General features: G+C 40.6%; 1 protein-coding gene across 9 annotated transcripts in view; it reads right to left on the bottom strand.

Annotated features, from left to right (window-relative positions):
• The window catches only part of map7d3 (MAP7 domain containing 3), a 33217-nt gene extending 18461 nt beyond the window's left edge, over positions 1-14756 (bottom strand). For 4 of the 9 annotated variants that reach the window (XM_042492742.1, XM_042492743.1, XM_042492745.1 and 1 more), the window contains exons 1-9: positions 14655-14756; positions 5645-5758; positions 5225-5305; positions 4954-5117; positions 4535-4646; positions 3849-3932; positions 3047-3154; positions 2166-2261; positions 1216-1314 (exon numbers count right to left, since the gene is read on the bottom strand). In XM_042492742.1, the coding sequence (XP_042348676.1) occupies positions 1216-1314; positions 2166-2261; positions 3047-3154; positions 3849-3932; positions 4535-4646; positions 4954-5117; positions 5225-5305; positions 5645-5758; positions 14655-14700 (904 nt within the window). In that variant the 5' untranslated portion in view covers positions 14701-14756. The remainder of the gene's footprint in view (positions 1-1215; positions 1315-2165; positions 2262-3046; positions 3155-3848; positions 3933-4534; positions 4647-4953; positions 5118-5224; positions 5306-5644; positions 5759-14654) is intronic. The other 5 variants (XM_042492747.1, XM_042492749.1, XM_042492750.1 and 2 more) reach the window with 3 other exon arrangements.
• Between the last annotated feature and the right edge of the window lie 1724 nt (positions 14757-16480).

The following is a 16480-nucleotide window of genomic DNA, read 5'->3' as shown; positions in this document are numbered from 1 at the left end:
CCCCATTCAGGCCGTTGTTGCTACCTTAGCTACAAAGTGGAGGTCACACCGTAAAAAGAGTTAAAAGTGTGCACAGGTTGATTTTGCAACATGTCCCTCGATGCTACCTCTTGTAAAACAAGTAAAAAGTACAGAGTCACACGCTTTCATTTGGAGCCTCTTACTGGGAAGACATCTGTTGCAGACAGACTTGTTTGTTAGCTGTTGAGTGCTAGCCCCTGGAGCATGGCAGCAGCACTGCTCGCTGCTCTGCACCCAGAATCTGGGTTATTAGTCTGAGATAAGTTTAGTTATGAAAAGAATGGCGTGTGGGAGCTTTTGGATTAAAAAACTGTAGGATAATATTATTTTGCAGATGGGAAGTATTGAGCCGGTATGAATGATGGTAGCTGTGTTGTATTATTGTCTTGGCTAACCACACAGAACAAACGTGTACACAAAAACAGCAACAATTTTTCAACTCGTCACCAACTCTGCACGAACAGTGACATGGCTACTGGACAAACAAAAGCATTGGTGATTACTTGCAATACACAGAATACAGCAAGTTGCTGTGGTCATTTCTGTGCTCTGGGGGGGGTGCAATGGTGGGATGGCACCGACACACACCACACTGAAGCACGAGCACAGCGACTTAAATCCAGCTATGACATCATCTTGGAGGGAGAAAACAATTAACACTTTGTGACAACAAAACAATACACTGTGTTAGTGAAGACACGGCATACAACAAAACCATTCCTGGGTCACAAATTAAATAGAGAACGATTAAAAAAAAAAAGGTTAAATCGAGTTAGGATGTCTGTGAGAACCATGGCACAGTACGGGCTCTGGTAGGTTAAGATAGCAGAAAGGTTGAAGCCCACATGGAACGAGCACAGTGTTCCCCAGTAAATCACAAAACAGTTTAGAGAGGCTTAGCAGCTGCCTAGAGGTAATTCAGCAGTCAGTGAGTAAGACTTAATTAGAGGAGAACATAGACAGAAGGCAGGAACATATAAAGAGTTGGCCAGTTTAAAGACCTATGTAGCTGCTGACACTGAAATAAGCCAAGTGAGAGTGTTATCCCCAAAACCTCTTAGTAGCCAACAGTGTTGATAACCGAGCAAAGCCGTTAACGTCATAGCAACAAGCTTGTTATTCAAAAAGGAAGGCCTCAATGATGCAGGCAGGGGCATTAGTAAAACATGATTGCTGATTGCTCATGCTAGCCACCTTGATTATCCGTTGTCCCCTTATCAGGCTTGGCAGGGGTCTGTGCTCTGCCCACACTTACTCGTGTGAGGGAGGAACTTCTCCTCTTGATGGAAAGCCCTACGGACACGAGAGTGGAGTTATAGCCAAGCAGGCACTGGGAAGGCGTCAACAAGGAATCCCAAAAGACAGTTTAAAAGTCATGTGCACTTAATTTGGCCTTATGCGAGTCACCAGGCTGGGGCAGACAGCAGCTGATGTCCAAGTTTAATAGATAATGCCCAAGTACACAGAGGAGAGTTGTAACTGCCCCATCTGATAATAATATAGGACAAAATCCAAGTCCCCTATAGTATGGATAGCTGTTTTTAAGCTAGGGATGGACATGAGAACTCAAATGCTCGTTTGGACATTGGTATTCGTTCAATATATAGAGTACTCACTGCCACACCTCTTAAATTTAATCCTGAATTTTTTTTTACTATTTAAAATGGGTAAAATCTTATCTTGTTGTAAAGCTGTGAGCGGCATACTGCTCTTGCTGTCCCTCTGTCTCTCACTGTTCATCATGCAACGTTATCAGCAGCGACAGAAAGTTAGCAGATTTTTGTCATGTTAACTTTTAATTAATGGTTTAACAGGCTAATTGAAGCCTAGTTGATCAATAACAGTTTCAAGTTGTACATGTTGGCACATTTACATTCCTATTTTTTATAAATCGGACCTTTTTTGCAAGCACTCAATGAAAATCTAATGCAAGTACTCAAATACTGAAAATGCCCAACCCTAGTTTAAAACATTACCATGCACAAAGTCAGCTTGCTATGTGTAACAGCTCTCACAGAACTTACTGAAAAGTGGAACTTTTTGAGTGTTTTCTCTATAACCTGTGGTGGTTTTGCTAAACTGTGCACTGTCTACGATCTTTGTCCTGAAAGCATAGTGTGGGATGGAGAGGAGATCTTTTGCACCTGTCTGTTCCACCTGAAGCTTTTTGCCGTCTTCCTTACTGGCTGCATTGCCATTGTTAGGCAACCGGTTACAAGATGAACTCCTCTGCTTAACACCTGAGAGACAATGATGAAACACCCAATGGTGAATTTACACTGTGTTCTCTTGTTAATGGTACAAAGTCTCTCTCAGACTTTTTAGGAAAATATTCACAGGCCTATGAAAAGGAAAAGCATAAATATAATAAACCACATGAGAGTAATAGAGAAATTGACATCAGAAAAAAAAGAGATAGCACCTGGCAGCCCATAAAAGCTGTGGAAAAATATGAATTAACTGATTGTGTTGATTTATTTTAAAACATTTTAGTAGAAATCAAATATACTTCTTGTGAATCAAAATATGCTTAGGAATATTGTGATAGGCTACTATTGAGAGGATATTTATTAATGAATCACAAGTTGGTGCTATGGACCTTTTCTGATTCTGAAAAACAGATTCAGTGCTTCATAGAGGTGCATAGTGAATGGACTAAGAAGTCATGCTCATGTATAATTAGCTGGATCCAGAGACAGAGAGCTGAAGCAATTTTACCAGTATGTCAGTGCTCCAGTGAGCCTGTGTGTGTTAAACCCTGGACATGGAGAGCACAGGGGTCAGAGTTCACTCCAGGCATAAGAGTTGGAGGAAAAAAGTGTGTTTCTTCCAGATAATCTACAGTATGTAAACTGGTACATCTCAGTACATTAATAATCACACAAATTCATTTACCTGGCTGTTTGAAACATACTATGTTGGTTAAGAAAGCACAGAAATGCAAGGAGGGTGTAGGAAAGGAGGCTGGGAGGGAGGGTGTGAGGGTGCAAATAGGGGAGGGAGGAAGGGAGGAGAGGAGACTTACTTTTGTCAGGAGATTTGATAAGGGTGGCAGAGGAGGAGGAAAGGCGTTTGGTGATGCCAGCCTCGGACGGCTGTTTCAGGTTCATGGTGGATGTGGAACGCTTGTCCACTAAGAAGGAGGAGGAGAGACAGACAAGGGAGGCGGGGTTTACACTGGACAATGGAGGAGGGCATTTGCGGGCACACGTGGAAGTACAAGGCTGTGCAAGATCCCCTAATATACCTAAATAAAAATGCATGAAACAATAAACACTGATATAATATCCCTATTGACGCAATGTGCTATTAAGATGCACACATGATATACAGCATATATTTGCTGTTAAATATCATGTTTAACATCACAATGTACATTTTAAACAAACCATAACAATGTCGTTGTGGTTTCAGAGACAGGCATGGTGGTTAGTAAACAACAGATGCTTATGTCTGACCACTCCTAAGAGGAGAGCATCATCAACATTACATAATCCGTGCCAGAGAAACCAGGTGATGTTAGTCCTGTTTTTTATGTGTGCCATTCTGCTGGGCTTCCATGCAAAGTCACCCATGTGACCTGGAAGTGCTCGACAGTGTGAGTGAGTGAAAAACCTAAAGCTACACTTCCAGCTATTCACCCAGCACAAGGCACATTCAGAACACAGGCCCTGTACAAAATCTGTTAGTGGAAAGCTGCTAGTTAGACAGCAGGTGGGAGTTGGTGGGTGGGAGGGAAGCACAGTAGGTAACCAAGCTATCTCAGGTGACAGTGCCAGTCCATGCTGTGTTGCTACATTGGTGAGCAAATTATCAACAAACAAAACCTTGTCGGCTCCTTGGTGGCTTTTCTGGTGAGGCAGGGGAGATAACTATAGTTACTGGAGATGAGGCGCTGGCATCAGAGTCTCCTGTGGGAAAAGACAGCTCTCAGAGAGGAGCGATAAAATATAAGATGCTGAGGGACATCCTTCACACAGGGAAAGAGAGAAGAAGTGGAACCTCTGACACCCAGGGCCTGAGGAAATGAATATACTGGCCTTTTTACCTTTATTTATCATTAAGGCACCAAATAGTTATCAGTAGGTACCCTTACAATATACACCAAATGTAATTTAAATTACTCATGTATTTCAAAGACAAATGTTCTGCAGATTTCTTCAGAACAATTTGGTTTATAATTAGAGTATTAATTGAGAGAGTATCAATTGTGGAGAGGGGTCAAGTGATATCACATGCATGAGGTGTTGTGAGAGCATGACAGACAAGTAACGATTATTATTTACAGTATATACTCAGATCTCAGTAATTAACAATATCAGACAGTACTTTTTGCAACACCTGATTATATTTTTACCTATGGGGATCACATTGTGGGCTTTTCCACTTTCATGTCTTGTTTTGACGAAGTGAGGAGCCTAACTAGTTATTTTATGTACAAGTGAGTGAGTTAAACTGGACAGTAAAGCAGAAAGGCAAGGGTAAACTTTTAAGGTGAGGAAAGTGCCTCTACCTGTTCGTCCATCAGAGTCTGTGGACAGTCCTCCCCAGGACCATCTTTTCTGCCTTTGCTCCAGTCGCTGACTACGCTCCAGTGTCCGTCGCATCACTGCCTCGTAGTGCTCCTGCAGCATGACGGGAAGAAGCAAGACAAAATCCAAGTCATTCAGAGCAAAGAAAAGTTCATCCATGAACCAAAAGCAGAGAGGACAAGACCTAATGATGCATGCTACAATTGTATGAATTACTGTGCTGTTATCCTCTAAACACTGTCCTCATTCAAAATGCTCTTCCTCTCCTTTGAAAAAATGCATGAAGGCAACCCTGCAGCATAAACGCGTTTTTTTATGTAAATCTAATTCTTTTTAGTCACAAGAGTCAAATCAACTGAGCAACATCAAGCATGGCTCAGAGGTTTTCAGCTGTAGCTACCTTTTCCTCTTCCTGTTTCTGCTTCCTCTTCTCCTCCACAGCCAATCGTTTTTGCTCCTCCTTTCTTCGCTGCTCTTCAACCTTTTTCTGACGCTCCTCCATCTGACGCTCCACTTGCATCTTGGCCTTGCGCTCCCGCTCCATGATCTGTGAGTCTCGCAAAGCTGGCCGCACATACAGCGTGTGCACACATGCAGAAAAATAAATCAGTTATTAGTATTTTGTCTTAAACTGAAATGCTTTTGCACAGAAACTGGGATCGTCCTCTTACCCTGTTGTCTCTCTGCCTCCTCTCGCCTCTCTTTTGCCACTCGCAGTCGGTCGTCTATTCTAAGTGCAGCACCGTCAATGACTGCAAACACGCACATGTGTATATGTGTTAAAAGGTAAAACATATGCAGCAATCCATATTCAGAGAACATAATAGGGGGATTATAATGCATCACAGTGTTACAAAGGCTTTGCATCAGATAGGCAGATGTGTGCATGTGACTGTCAGTAATGAGCTTTGTCAACTGTTACAGTAATACGATGATGACTCAGGTTTACCTACAGGAAGCTACACTGAAAGGGTGGTGGAAGTGGATTGTGTTGCATCTAATGGTACAGATTATGGATGACAATAGAGTGGTGACAGGGCAGTATCTTTGGGAGCCAATCTGTTTCTGTGTCAAGCTATGGTGTCATTTACCTGGCCTACTCCCCTGAGGTTTAGCTGGTGCGTTGGCTGTAGGTCCTGTAGGGCATGTAGGGCTGTTCCCTGCCAGGCTGCGCCGCTCCTCGGCTTGTGCCTGTGCAGCTGCAGCTGTATGTAGAAAAGTACACAGACACCCACAGTTTACACACAGAGAACTACTCACACTATGTCATATCTGACAAAGCAGGCACATCAAATTATATCTGGGAAACAGAATTGCTTGGGGTACATGAAACCAATCAAGTTTAAACCAGTGGTTTTTCTCTGTGCTTTGTTTTCCATAGGAATGCCATTTCTAGAGAGATCCAACGGATTTGAAGCTACAGAACAATCCAGCTATTCAGCCATCTGACATAACCCCTCTCTCATGGTCAACCCTGTAGCCAGCCATACACTGCTTTCTGTGACAACCTCGGAGGGCATGGGCCGCTGTGAGAAACACGTCTGGAATAAATCCCTTGTGAGCCTCCTGGAATACAGCTAATATGCCCAGAGGTGCACCACATTCTGACACATTTATACAACAAGTCTCTAAAACATAAAAATGAGGTAAAATCAATAAAGGACAAATTTTATGTCATACTGTGTTTGCAGCATTTTGGGGATATGATTTCTTGCACCACAGGGAGAAATCATAAGAGTGTATGATGCAATACATTTTGTTGTAATACCCACAGACTATCCAACAATTTCAGATAAAGTCAGGAGTTAAAAACATGCTTTTAAGGCAGCAAATACATCAATTCTTCCATTAGCACTTTCTTCGACCAACACTATTAACAGGAAAATCGTGCTTAGGAGATACAGAGGCAGGAAGGAAGGAAACAGTCAGGACGTGATCAAGCTTTATGCCTCCTGGTATCAGCCTTCTCTCCTTCTGTGTCTGTGTGTATTCAGCATTACAGAACTGCTGACAAAGAGGCAAAACGATGGTCAGTCATGTGATATTCACATTATGGATGAACTGAAAATCTCTCACCGTCTCCATCAGTAACATAACATTACATAACTTAAGACCCTAAAGTTACATTAACCACTAAAAGGAATGATTGTGATTTGCATGTAATAACTGGTCATACGTTTAAGCAAAAAGGTCATCAATGACATACAGTCATGTGAAAAAATGAATAAAAAGATTAGATTTGGTTATCAGCATCAAAGCTGCTACTGATCTGCCAGATGGAGTGTCACAGAAAAGCAAATCCAATTTTGATCAAATGTACTTAAGAGTACTGATTCCCTCATCTTTCTGAGGGGAGAAAAATAAGTCATGCCCCATTTCCTTTGCTTGTGTCATGATGTGCCGAGTCATGATCATATGTGCCCTCCAAGCAGTAGATAACGGCAACCACTCCAGCTACTGCTCTTTCTTTCCAACATGAAGCAGCCCCACTGTTTTAGATGTGCTCTTCTTTGAGGTGAATAGTATCTGAAATAGGAATGGGTATATGTAATTGTATTTTGCAATATCAATATTGCAAAACAAATCTGATGGTAGACAAATTTACATTGTCTCTCCCTGAAATATTCTCACCTCTCCCACCCATAATTGGTTAAGTCATTAAGATGCTGCTAATGCAAACCAAAGATTTTCTGCTACTTCACATTTAACACTTTGCTCCAGCATTATCACTGAAAAGCATTTCTTCTTAAAATGGCTATGAAAAGTGCAGCCTTACAGATATTTGTCATCAAAAGAAACAGCCACAGTGAACTGAAATGAAACTGTGCAGACCACAGACACCAACTGCTGTTTCTCAGAGCAAAGCATGGTGTGCCGTGCATGCCCTATCTGTATGGAAATTGACTCTACACTCTGCTACCTTACTCACAGCAGACAGGACAAAGGGCCCTTCTTGCATAAACTTAAACCAACAAATTGAGAAATAACATTAGTATGAATACACAAATATACTTTTTTGCACCCTTGAACGAAAGGAAGATGTATTAGTGCAGCCAAGAAAAAACAAAATGGTATCTGGGTAGGTCATTTTAAGACTGATTACCCAATTCTGACAGATATTTTGACCAATCTGAAGTACCTGCAACAAACCAGAAATCAGAGTAACAAGGAGCTGGACAGAGCAAAGACAGCTGACAGGGTGAGTAGCCGTGAACTCTTTATCTGTATTCTGCGGCAGTATCGATGCTCTCCATTCAAAGAAGCTTATGAGGGTCAAAGTCTGCAGCTAATGCTCAGTGGAAGTGTACTGGTCACTTCAATCCCCTCTTCAACCCCAGTAGCGAAACTGAATGGTGCCTTAATTTAGAAATAAAAATCCATGTGATTTGACTGCACGTTTAACAGCTTTGTCAATAAAAGTAGAGTATAGCAACTACTGAGTCTAATCAGTCACCACTTTTTAGCCATGAGATTGTGTATGTTTTTGGGATCATATATACCATATAAAAAACACTGACTTCAAAGCTAACACTTTGTTTAGCATGTTAATAGTGTAACATTGTATTTTCAGCAAACAGTTTAGATATGGATTTGTGACACTGGTGAAACTGCTATTAACCTTCTGACAACACAAACATTCTCCTGTACTCTAGAGAATAGGCAGGAAAAACAGACTGGGTACTGTGGGCTTAAGGGGCTGATCTATATTCAGAGGTATAAGCAAGCCAATTCTGGAGCATGAATGAATCACAAATCCAAAGTAAAAACACAGTTATATTTCCAGTAAAAAGGATGCTAAACTATTGAATTTTAATGGCTCAGTAATCAATTGTGCAGATCATTTATGTCAAATCAAGCCTTGAATTTTTGTTTTTCATCATATCTCAGTCTTTCCCCCAGCCTTCCCCATGTCCGCCACTTTCAGGTAAAGACAAAAAAGGATTCAATAAATAAATGCCAAGCACCCTGTTGCTAAGTGACAAATACAGCAGCACAGGATGAGGTGCTGCATTGCCGGATTTTGTGTGAATTCAGCTGAAGCGTATGCTTCATTGTGTCTGCTTGGATTCTCTTTGTGTAGACCTTTTTACACAGAGATTGCACTATAGGACCACTATAAAGTCCCTTCATGGTGCCACCTTTGCATTTTTACATTAAACCAAACCACAGTGGCATCACACAGCTTCAGTGTTTGATTTCAGACAACTAGCGGTATCACGAAAGCACAAAAGGAATGACAGATTTGACATGTCACACAACAGCGTCTGCTCTAGTGTGACATATAATTTACGCATTTCCAAACAATAAGAATGCCATAAAATGGCAATAACAATCACTTATTGTCCCTGTTTTATGACAGCTGATCTTGCCTTCTACTCTAAGAGTAAGGAGCTCCAGACCCTCACTGTTTTCCCAAATTGCTGACATTTTTGGCTGCTGTTCTTCTTCTGAGTTAGCTGCTAACTGCTGCTAGCTGCTTTTTAAATCTCCTGTAATGGGTCACAAGTAGGGCTGGGCGATAAAACAATAACAAAATCAATTGCAAAATAACTTTTCCTCAATTGAAATATGAGACGTAGTCAATAGAATGTCGAGCCATATTTTGACAGACAACACGAACAGCAAATGATAATAACAGCCCCGCAGCGAACCAAATGCAGTGAACGACTTTGACTCTGGAATACAGCTGAGTGTTTGACAGAAGAGTCGTATGTGCTTCCACAGCGTTTCATTGTCGCAGATCAAACAGCTGATGGCCCGACAGCAGCGCAGTGAGACAGACAAACAGAGCGTAGCTTCTCCTCAGAGCACCAAAGTGTCTGAAACAGCCAAACTTGCAGAGGTGGAAAGTGCCTTCTTCAGACATCTACAGACTACTTTGTGTTAGTGTCTGGTTTTATCAGACTTTGGATGGAATTATTTAGAAACACCAGGACGCATCACTCCGTGTGTCATCCAGCCGCTTGCGCTGAGCTCTCATTTTTACTACCAGGGCAGATGTAATGTTTTGGGTGCCTTGGGCCACAGGCACATTACCTTATTTTCACCCTTTCTCTAACTGGGAATGTTGGCAAGCTGTTGGCAGCTATAAGAGAGGTAGGCCTTCTCAAAAAATTTGAGCCCTAGTCACAAGCATTACATTTCATCAAAACGTCACACCCATCCTGCCTATGGTACCATCCTGCCAACTGTTTCTTTAACACAGAAGTTTATTGAGCTCTGTTACTACCTCTGCTGCTGGCTTAAGGGCGAGACAACTCTGTGACCCTGTTCCAGGATCTTTTATACAGAACAGCGAGGCAGCATAACAGGGCAATATTCCCTCCTTGAACAGACAGTGTAAAAGGAGCTACTGTTTGTTTGTGTGTGTGTGTGTGTGTGTGTGTGTGTGTGTGTGTCTTAATCTCTGCCTCGATCAAACAGACCGACAGACCCACTGGGTTGCATCCACAGAGCAGAGGAGAAAGACAGAGACGGTAGTGCAACTTGGTCACTACATTTTCATAGAGTCCTGACCTTGCGCTGCAATTAGTTGGGGGCTACACACCACGGCCTAAAGGTAGACACACAAAAAAAAAAATAGAAGATAATAACATAATACAAGTGGAGGGACAGTTCTCTGCTGAACACCACACACTGCTACATGGTAATTAGTGATGACTGAAATGAATTGCTGGTGTCTATATGTCTATATGTTGTCTATATGTTGCTTTATTTTTTAGGCAAATTCTGCAGAGTGTACCTTTAAGTTCCATTAATACAAGCTTCTTACATGGCATGACGAGCTTTAGCCTTCATTCTGCATCAACTGGTCCTAAGAGGGAAGTAAAAGCAGACAGGAAAGCAAAGGTACTAGGTGCTTAACAACTGTCAAGCTAAAACCATGCAGACTCTTTCTTTGGGATCAAGACCATTTAAGCGTAAAATCACCAGTTGTATTATCCACTTCAACAATTTCTGTCACAACCATGCTGATAAGCCTACTCACCAAGTCTGAAACACCATCTTTAAATAAAATAAAAACATTCTTAACTGACACACATACATTTGTGCTGATTATTGTGCTTAAATAGATGCTGTTTTCCCAACAAACCTCAAGAGAGCCAGATGCGCTCACAGAAATGAAAAGAGCCAATCAGAGGAGCCCTCTCTCATCACTCCATCACTATGGAGATTTGCACACATTAACATACATCACTGCTGCAGCACGGACAGAGCTAAATGCTTCAATAAGTCAGAGGAGCAAATCCACATGTACTTAACCTGGCATCTAATTATACACCAGACTGATTGATGACATTATCAGAGCTACCTAATCAATTGTTTAGCAACAATTTAGACTTCAAGATCTGGTCTGCAGTGGGTGGACCACTCAATCATCATGTGGCAATCATAAAAAGAGTCACGTAGTCTGATTTATTTTAATCTATGATTAAGCTAGTTGGTAATATTGTCACATATTGTCATTGCCCAGAGACAACGGGCGGAAAATACATATTTTGCTAAAACCTGGTGCAATCCATCTTATCTCTCCTTGTTTTATTTATGGTTAATGTTTAATTGGGCACTGTCACTGTCTAAAAAAATCACATTATATTAAATCTTGAGTATAAATTTTGTACAGCTCAAGTGATACCAATTATAACATCAACCAGCGGCTTAGGTAGTATGCATAAAAAAATTTAAAAAAATTAAAAAAACACTGGAAAAATATTCTGACTGCAGCACATATACATATTGATTTGATGTGGTCCAACCTTTAGGCTGCTGAGTTATTATGGCATCAGAAAAGACCACCAGGGGGGCTGGTGATGACCCAGCTGCTTAACAGGAAACAGGCCAGTCTGCATTACATCATAACATTTCTAGTTAAATGCTAACACTGATCAAACACTAATTCTCTAAATAGCAAGCAGGATCTTAAGGCACACTTTTTGCAGGCTCTGTCTAGCAAAAAATGGGTTAAAAATCTCCTCTGTCCCTCCTTCCAACTGCAGCCTTTAATGAGCCCTGCTGCATGGTACAATTAAGCAGCTTGTTGCACAGGAAGTGTCGGCACTGCTTAATGCAAGGGTGGACAGCCATTTCCTACTGAGTACACAGAGCATGCAGGGATTTTTTATCTCAAACCAAACACTATTACAAGTAAATTCACTGACCAAAACGACTTGAACCAGCAATTAGCTCGTTTATTTTTTTTATTTTGTCCAAAATAAGAAAAAACGCCATGTGTAGTTCTTTGCTTAAAAAAAACATCAACCTCCTTGCCCTCTACGGCACACAGAGCTTCCTATCACTGGCTTAAGATTTCAGGTCCTCAGATAACACTGCTGATGCACGCTCACTCACGCACACTCGCGCATGCACATACAAACACGAGGGATCTTCTATGGGATTACTCGAAACTTGGTCATGCAAAGGTAAGCCCAGGCTATTTGCAGTGCAGGCAGGATAACGATGACATATCCCAGTTTCCTAGGGAGTCTCCTCTTCCAGGTGGACCATATTCTCTTGTGGAGATGGGAATTAAAAAGATCTGATCATATCCAGATGCATTAACAATAAAGTTTGTGCTTGACTCTGTTATCCTCTTCTTTGTGCTAAGGCACTGAGGATTAAAACAAAGTACACATAGTATAGGTTTTATTGTGTTAAATTAGCTTTATTAAGAAAATCTATATTAAGAAAAAATATTGTGAACTCCCTATGAAAACAGTAGACACTACAGACATATCCAAAACATTTAAATATTAAAAAAAGCTTTTAATAATTCCAGAATTACTAGTTACACACCGAGAAGCAGAGTGCAATCAAACTTTATCAGTCTATTACAGCTGTAATTTTTTGGTTTATAAGCCTTACTAAACCAAAACAAGTTCAAACCAAGTGTGCCAAACCAGACATCCAACAATGTATGGTAAATGCTGCCACATGTTATGCCCCTAATGCACATAACTTATTTTGCTGTCTCTGGCTCAAGTACAGAATCACAAAATGACACCATGCTGCATAAGCAATGTTACATAGTGTTTACAATGTTCCAGCATCAACAAGGGACATCAGCTTTCGTAATCAGCCAATCTAGAACTGGTTCTTAATTGTGGATTTATCCTCGATATCCCCAAATCTACAGCTGACGTTGTATATGTGTGCATGTAGCTGTGTTGCAAACAAGTCAATGCTAATGTGAAATGAAAAAAACAAGAACAATCCAAAAGAAACTAAAAATATAGAAGTATCAACTGATATCTTATGAACAAAACTATTTGGACACTAGACTGACCTTAGTCACAGCATATACAAATTAACATGTTTTGCTATTCAAATCGTTGGTGCGTGCACACATCCTGTAACAAATCCAGTAGGCAGTTTAAAAGGTTGAATTAAATCAGGTGGGGTTTTTGTGCAAGAGGAGCAATGCTAAGTGGACACATCCAAAAAACTACAGACTAAAATTGAGGCCGGTCCATTTCCTCCTTTGGTTAAATCCAACCAGAACAGAAATACTTCTCGTGCTTTTAATTCTGCAGCAGCAATAGCTGAGCCAGGATCAGGATAACCTTACAGTGTGACTTGCAGTAGTGTGATCTCCCTTCATAATAGCAGGGTACATTTTATCCTTGCTCACATTCTTGTGGAAATGACCATGCACATGAGCTAGATTCCTAACATTATTTTTTATCATTGTCAGTCCTCTGCTCTGACTGAAGGCTGAGCAAACTCTCATCCTTTTCTCTCGTTTTCACACTAAACGTTGTGGATATTTTCATAAAACCACAGCTTCGGGTGGGTGTAAATTCCAGATTGAAAATACTAAATGGAAAAGTCAAGGGAAACAGGAAGAATATGGGCCAAATAAGGTCCAGTCGTTGCCAGGAGTAAAGCATGCCTACACCCACACTGGGTATGCAGAAAACTCCCTCTCACCCTAAAACACTGAAAAACTGTGAACCCAACAGCAGCTCGAGTCATAACAAACTGTTCATTCATGCCCACAGATGCAGACACAGTAAACATCCATGTCTGAGAGGGGCCAGCTGAGGCATGGATGCAAAGCATTGATAGAGACTTTGCTGCTGCAGCAGCTGGCCGAGTTACATATTTGCAAAAAATGTGTCACTGCTGGTCCAACCATAACTCCTTTATCACTTCATCGAGACATTACAAAATAAAAGGAACTATGCAGCCTCTCTTATCTGAGCTGTGTGTCTCACAGTGTCTGTCAGCTTTATCTCAAATTCAGGTCAGACATTGTTATGGTTGCCCTCCCTCGAGAGTGGAGGGGGTTATGCCATATGTCAAAAAATATGCATAACTGTGCAATTGACACAGAAGAGAAAAGAGCACTTTTGTATGCGATAGTGAAACTTTTGAGCAGGAAGCGACAAAACAGTGAACCTGCTGGGCTTCGGGCAGAAAAACAACGTATTCGTACTGTATACATTGACTCCGATCTGTCAACTTAAACACAAAAGACACGAAAAGGAAAGCGCTTCCTGAACTCTTCCTGATAGAGATAGCAGATGATCACTTTTGACAATAATCCCCAAGTGATGAGCAACGTTATCTAAGCCACTGAATGTCAGTTACAGAGCAGTTAGCTTCGGTTACACAGCATTCAGAGTTCGTCTATTTAGTCTAATATATCCACACAACAGCACTTTGTTAGAGAAGTAGTTAAAATGAGACAAAGTTAAGCTAAAGCAATGCTAAGTGAGCTAGGCGCCAGACTGGTCGTGATAAACCGGCTCTCATGCTACAATATGTGACGTTACAACTTAAACTAACGTTAACTGGAAGTCGTTTCGATAGTTTAACCTGTATCCCACTTTACCAACAAGGCTACCAGCTAGCGTGGGTGAATTCAATCCAACTTTTAACGTTTAATGCGGGAAGAAGTTGCTAATTTTTCCGCATCTATTGTCAGCAGATAACCGGACAGCGAGCTAACGTTACTAGCAAGACGAGCTCTCCGTGTTTCAACTCGTTCAAATGGCCCGGTTAGCGGCGGCAGTTGGCAACAAACGTTACAAAGTTATAACAACACATTTAGGCACAACTGGGTCAAAATATAATCACGACTGGCGAGGTTTTTCTTACCCATCTGGGCTCGCAAGCCTTTGAGAGTCGTTGTACCCTCCGCCATTTCTGTGAAGTTTTCCTTCTCTGTTTTTTTCTAAAGCACGGGCGCGTAACACATCGCAGCCGGCAGGACTCGGACACCGCGGGGACGTGGACACCAAAGATAGTGCAAACAGGTAAAGAGGTGTCACTCTGACGCGTTTTCGAAAAGCAACAGCAGCGACACCGAACGCGGAAGCGCAAAGCCTACAAAAGAACCTACCTGGCAACTGTTAAAAATTAAAAACTCATCAATTGTAAATTGTTAACAACTTTAAAGTTATTCAGACATTTCAGTTTTATTCTACCTGTTTAACAGATCCTGAGGTTTTTTTATTTTTATGTTTCTTTATTTTACCTATATATTATTTATTGTACAATTTAATTGCCTTTTTATGATGAAATGTTTGTATACAACTTGTGTAATGAAAATATCAAATGTGTTGAATGTATTCAATAATGTTTGGGAGGAGGAAAAAAACACAAAAGGCTTTGTGTGAAAGGAAAGTTTTAAGCAGTGTTAGGGGGGTAGGGAACTACATGTAATTAACCCTTTTAAACCTTAGCAAATTGGCTTAATTTATTTAAAAAAACATGTAAGAAAGGCAATGAGCAATGAAAGACATTATTAGAGAGTAGGCTTCAAGAAAATTAAGAGTTTCTAAAAACCAAAAACTGTACCCACAGATTTAGAGTTTACACACAGTGCTTTAACATGTAGCATCACTGTCAAATAGGCCTATAAATCATGCAAGTTATAGGTCTATGTACTTTAAAAAGACATGTATACATGTATATATATAGGCTACTGTACATAATCACCTACTTCATGCATATCCATTCAATATTTATTTCTTTGCACTACTTTGTACTAAGAATTTCTTCTCAGCTTATAGGGCTACAGAGACATTATATGTTGTTGGTGGTACTTGCTGTTTATACATAGGCCTATTTATACTTGCATCTATTCTTTCATCTACTTGTGTGTAAATACTTGGTTCCCCATACATTATCCAATAAAGCCCATTCTGATTTTGAACTTTATATAAACTGCAAGGTGCACCATTATATGTGACAAACAGTGGATCAGCTTGTTAATAGACGATCTAAGGGTGTCAGTAAACTACTTAGCATCTACATTTGCAATGAGACCCAAAGCGTCCTCTAGCGTTTATGTGACGGGTATTGCATGCCCTAAATTTTCCCAGAGAAAACATCGAATTTTGTTTCCGACCCGATAATAAATGAAGCTGATACAGTAATTAAACAAGAATTCTCAATTAAACCAATAGATTTTAGATTTCATTATATACATTTTTTTCATCAGATTTCCGAGAGTGAGAATTTTCAGAGTAGAAAGAAAATAGGTCTCCAACAAGACACAACATTTAACTGAAAATGTGTTCATCATTTCAGAACAACAGCAATCCAAATCATAATATTAATAATAATAATAATAAGTTAAACCTTACCAGACTGAGTGTGCTGAAGAATCTGCAGAACTAAAGACTGAGGCAAAAATGATCAGCTGGTGAACATCTCCCAATGAGAAAATAACACATTTTCTCAGGGCTCTGTGTTCTGTATCTCGCAATGAACACTGTATCCTCTGTCCTGGTCTGTCTCACATGCTTTAGCCAGAAGGCCTCTCATCTATTTTACATGGTAAACAGGAAGTAACACCGCATGTAGGGTTCAGTTGCAGTGACCTGGATATTGTGTTATTTAAAACTTGAAGCACAAATAATGAAATACTGTATAACAGCTGAAGCCATGGAAACACATCCTTGGGGTCTAAGAGGTTG

This window comes from Plectropomus leopardus, chromosome 9 (genome assembly GCF_008729295.1).
Source record: "Plectropomus leopardus isolate mb chromosome 9, YSFRI_Pleo_2.0, whole genome shotgun sequence".
Taxonomy (NCBI): domain Eukaryota; kingdom Metazoa; phylum Chordata; class Actinopteri; order Perciformes; family Serranidae; genus Plectropomus; species Plectropomus leopardus.
The sequence above is the reverse complement of the archived record's forward strand: the minus strand, read 5'-3'. Positions and strand labels throughout refer to the sequence as shown.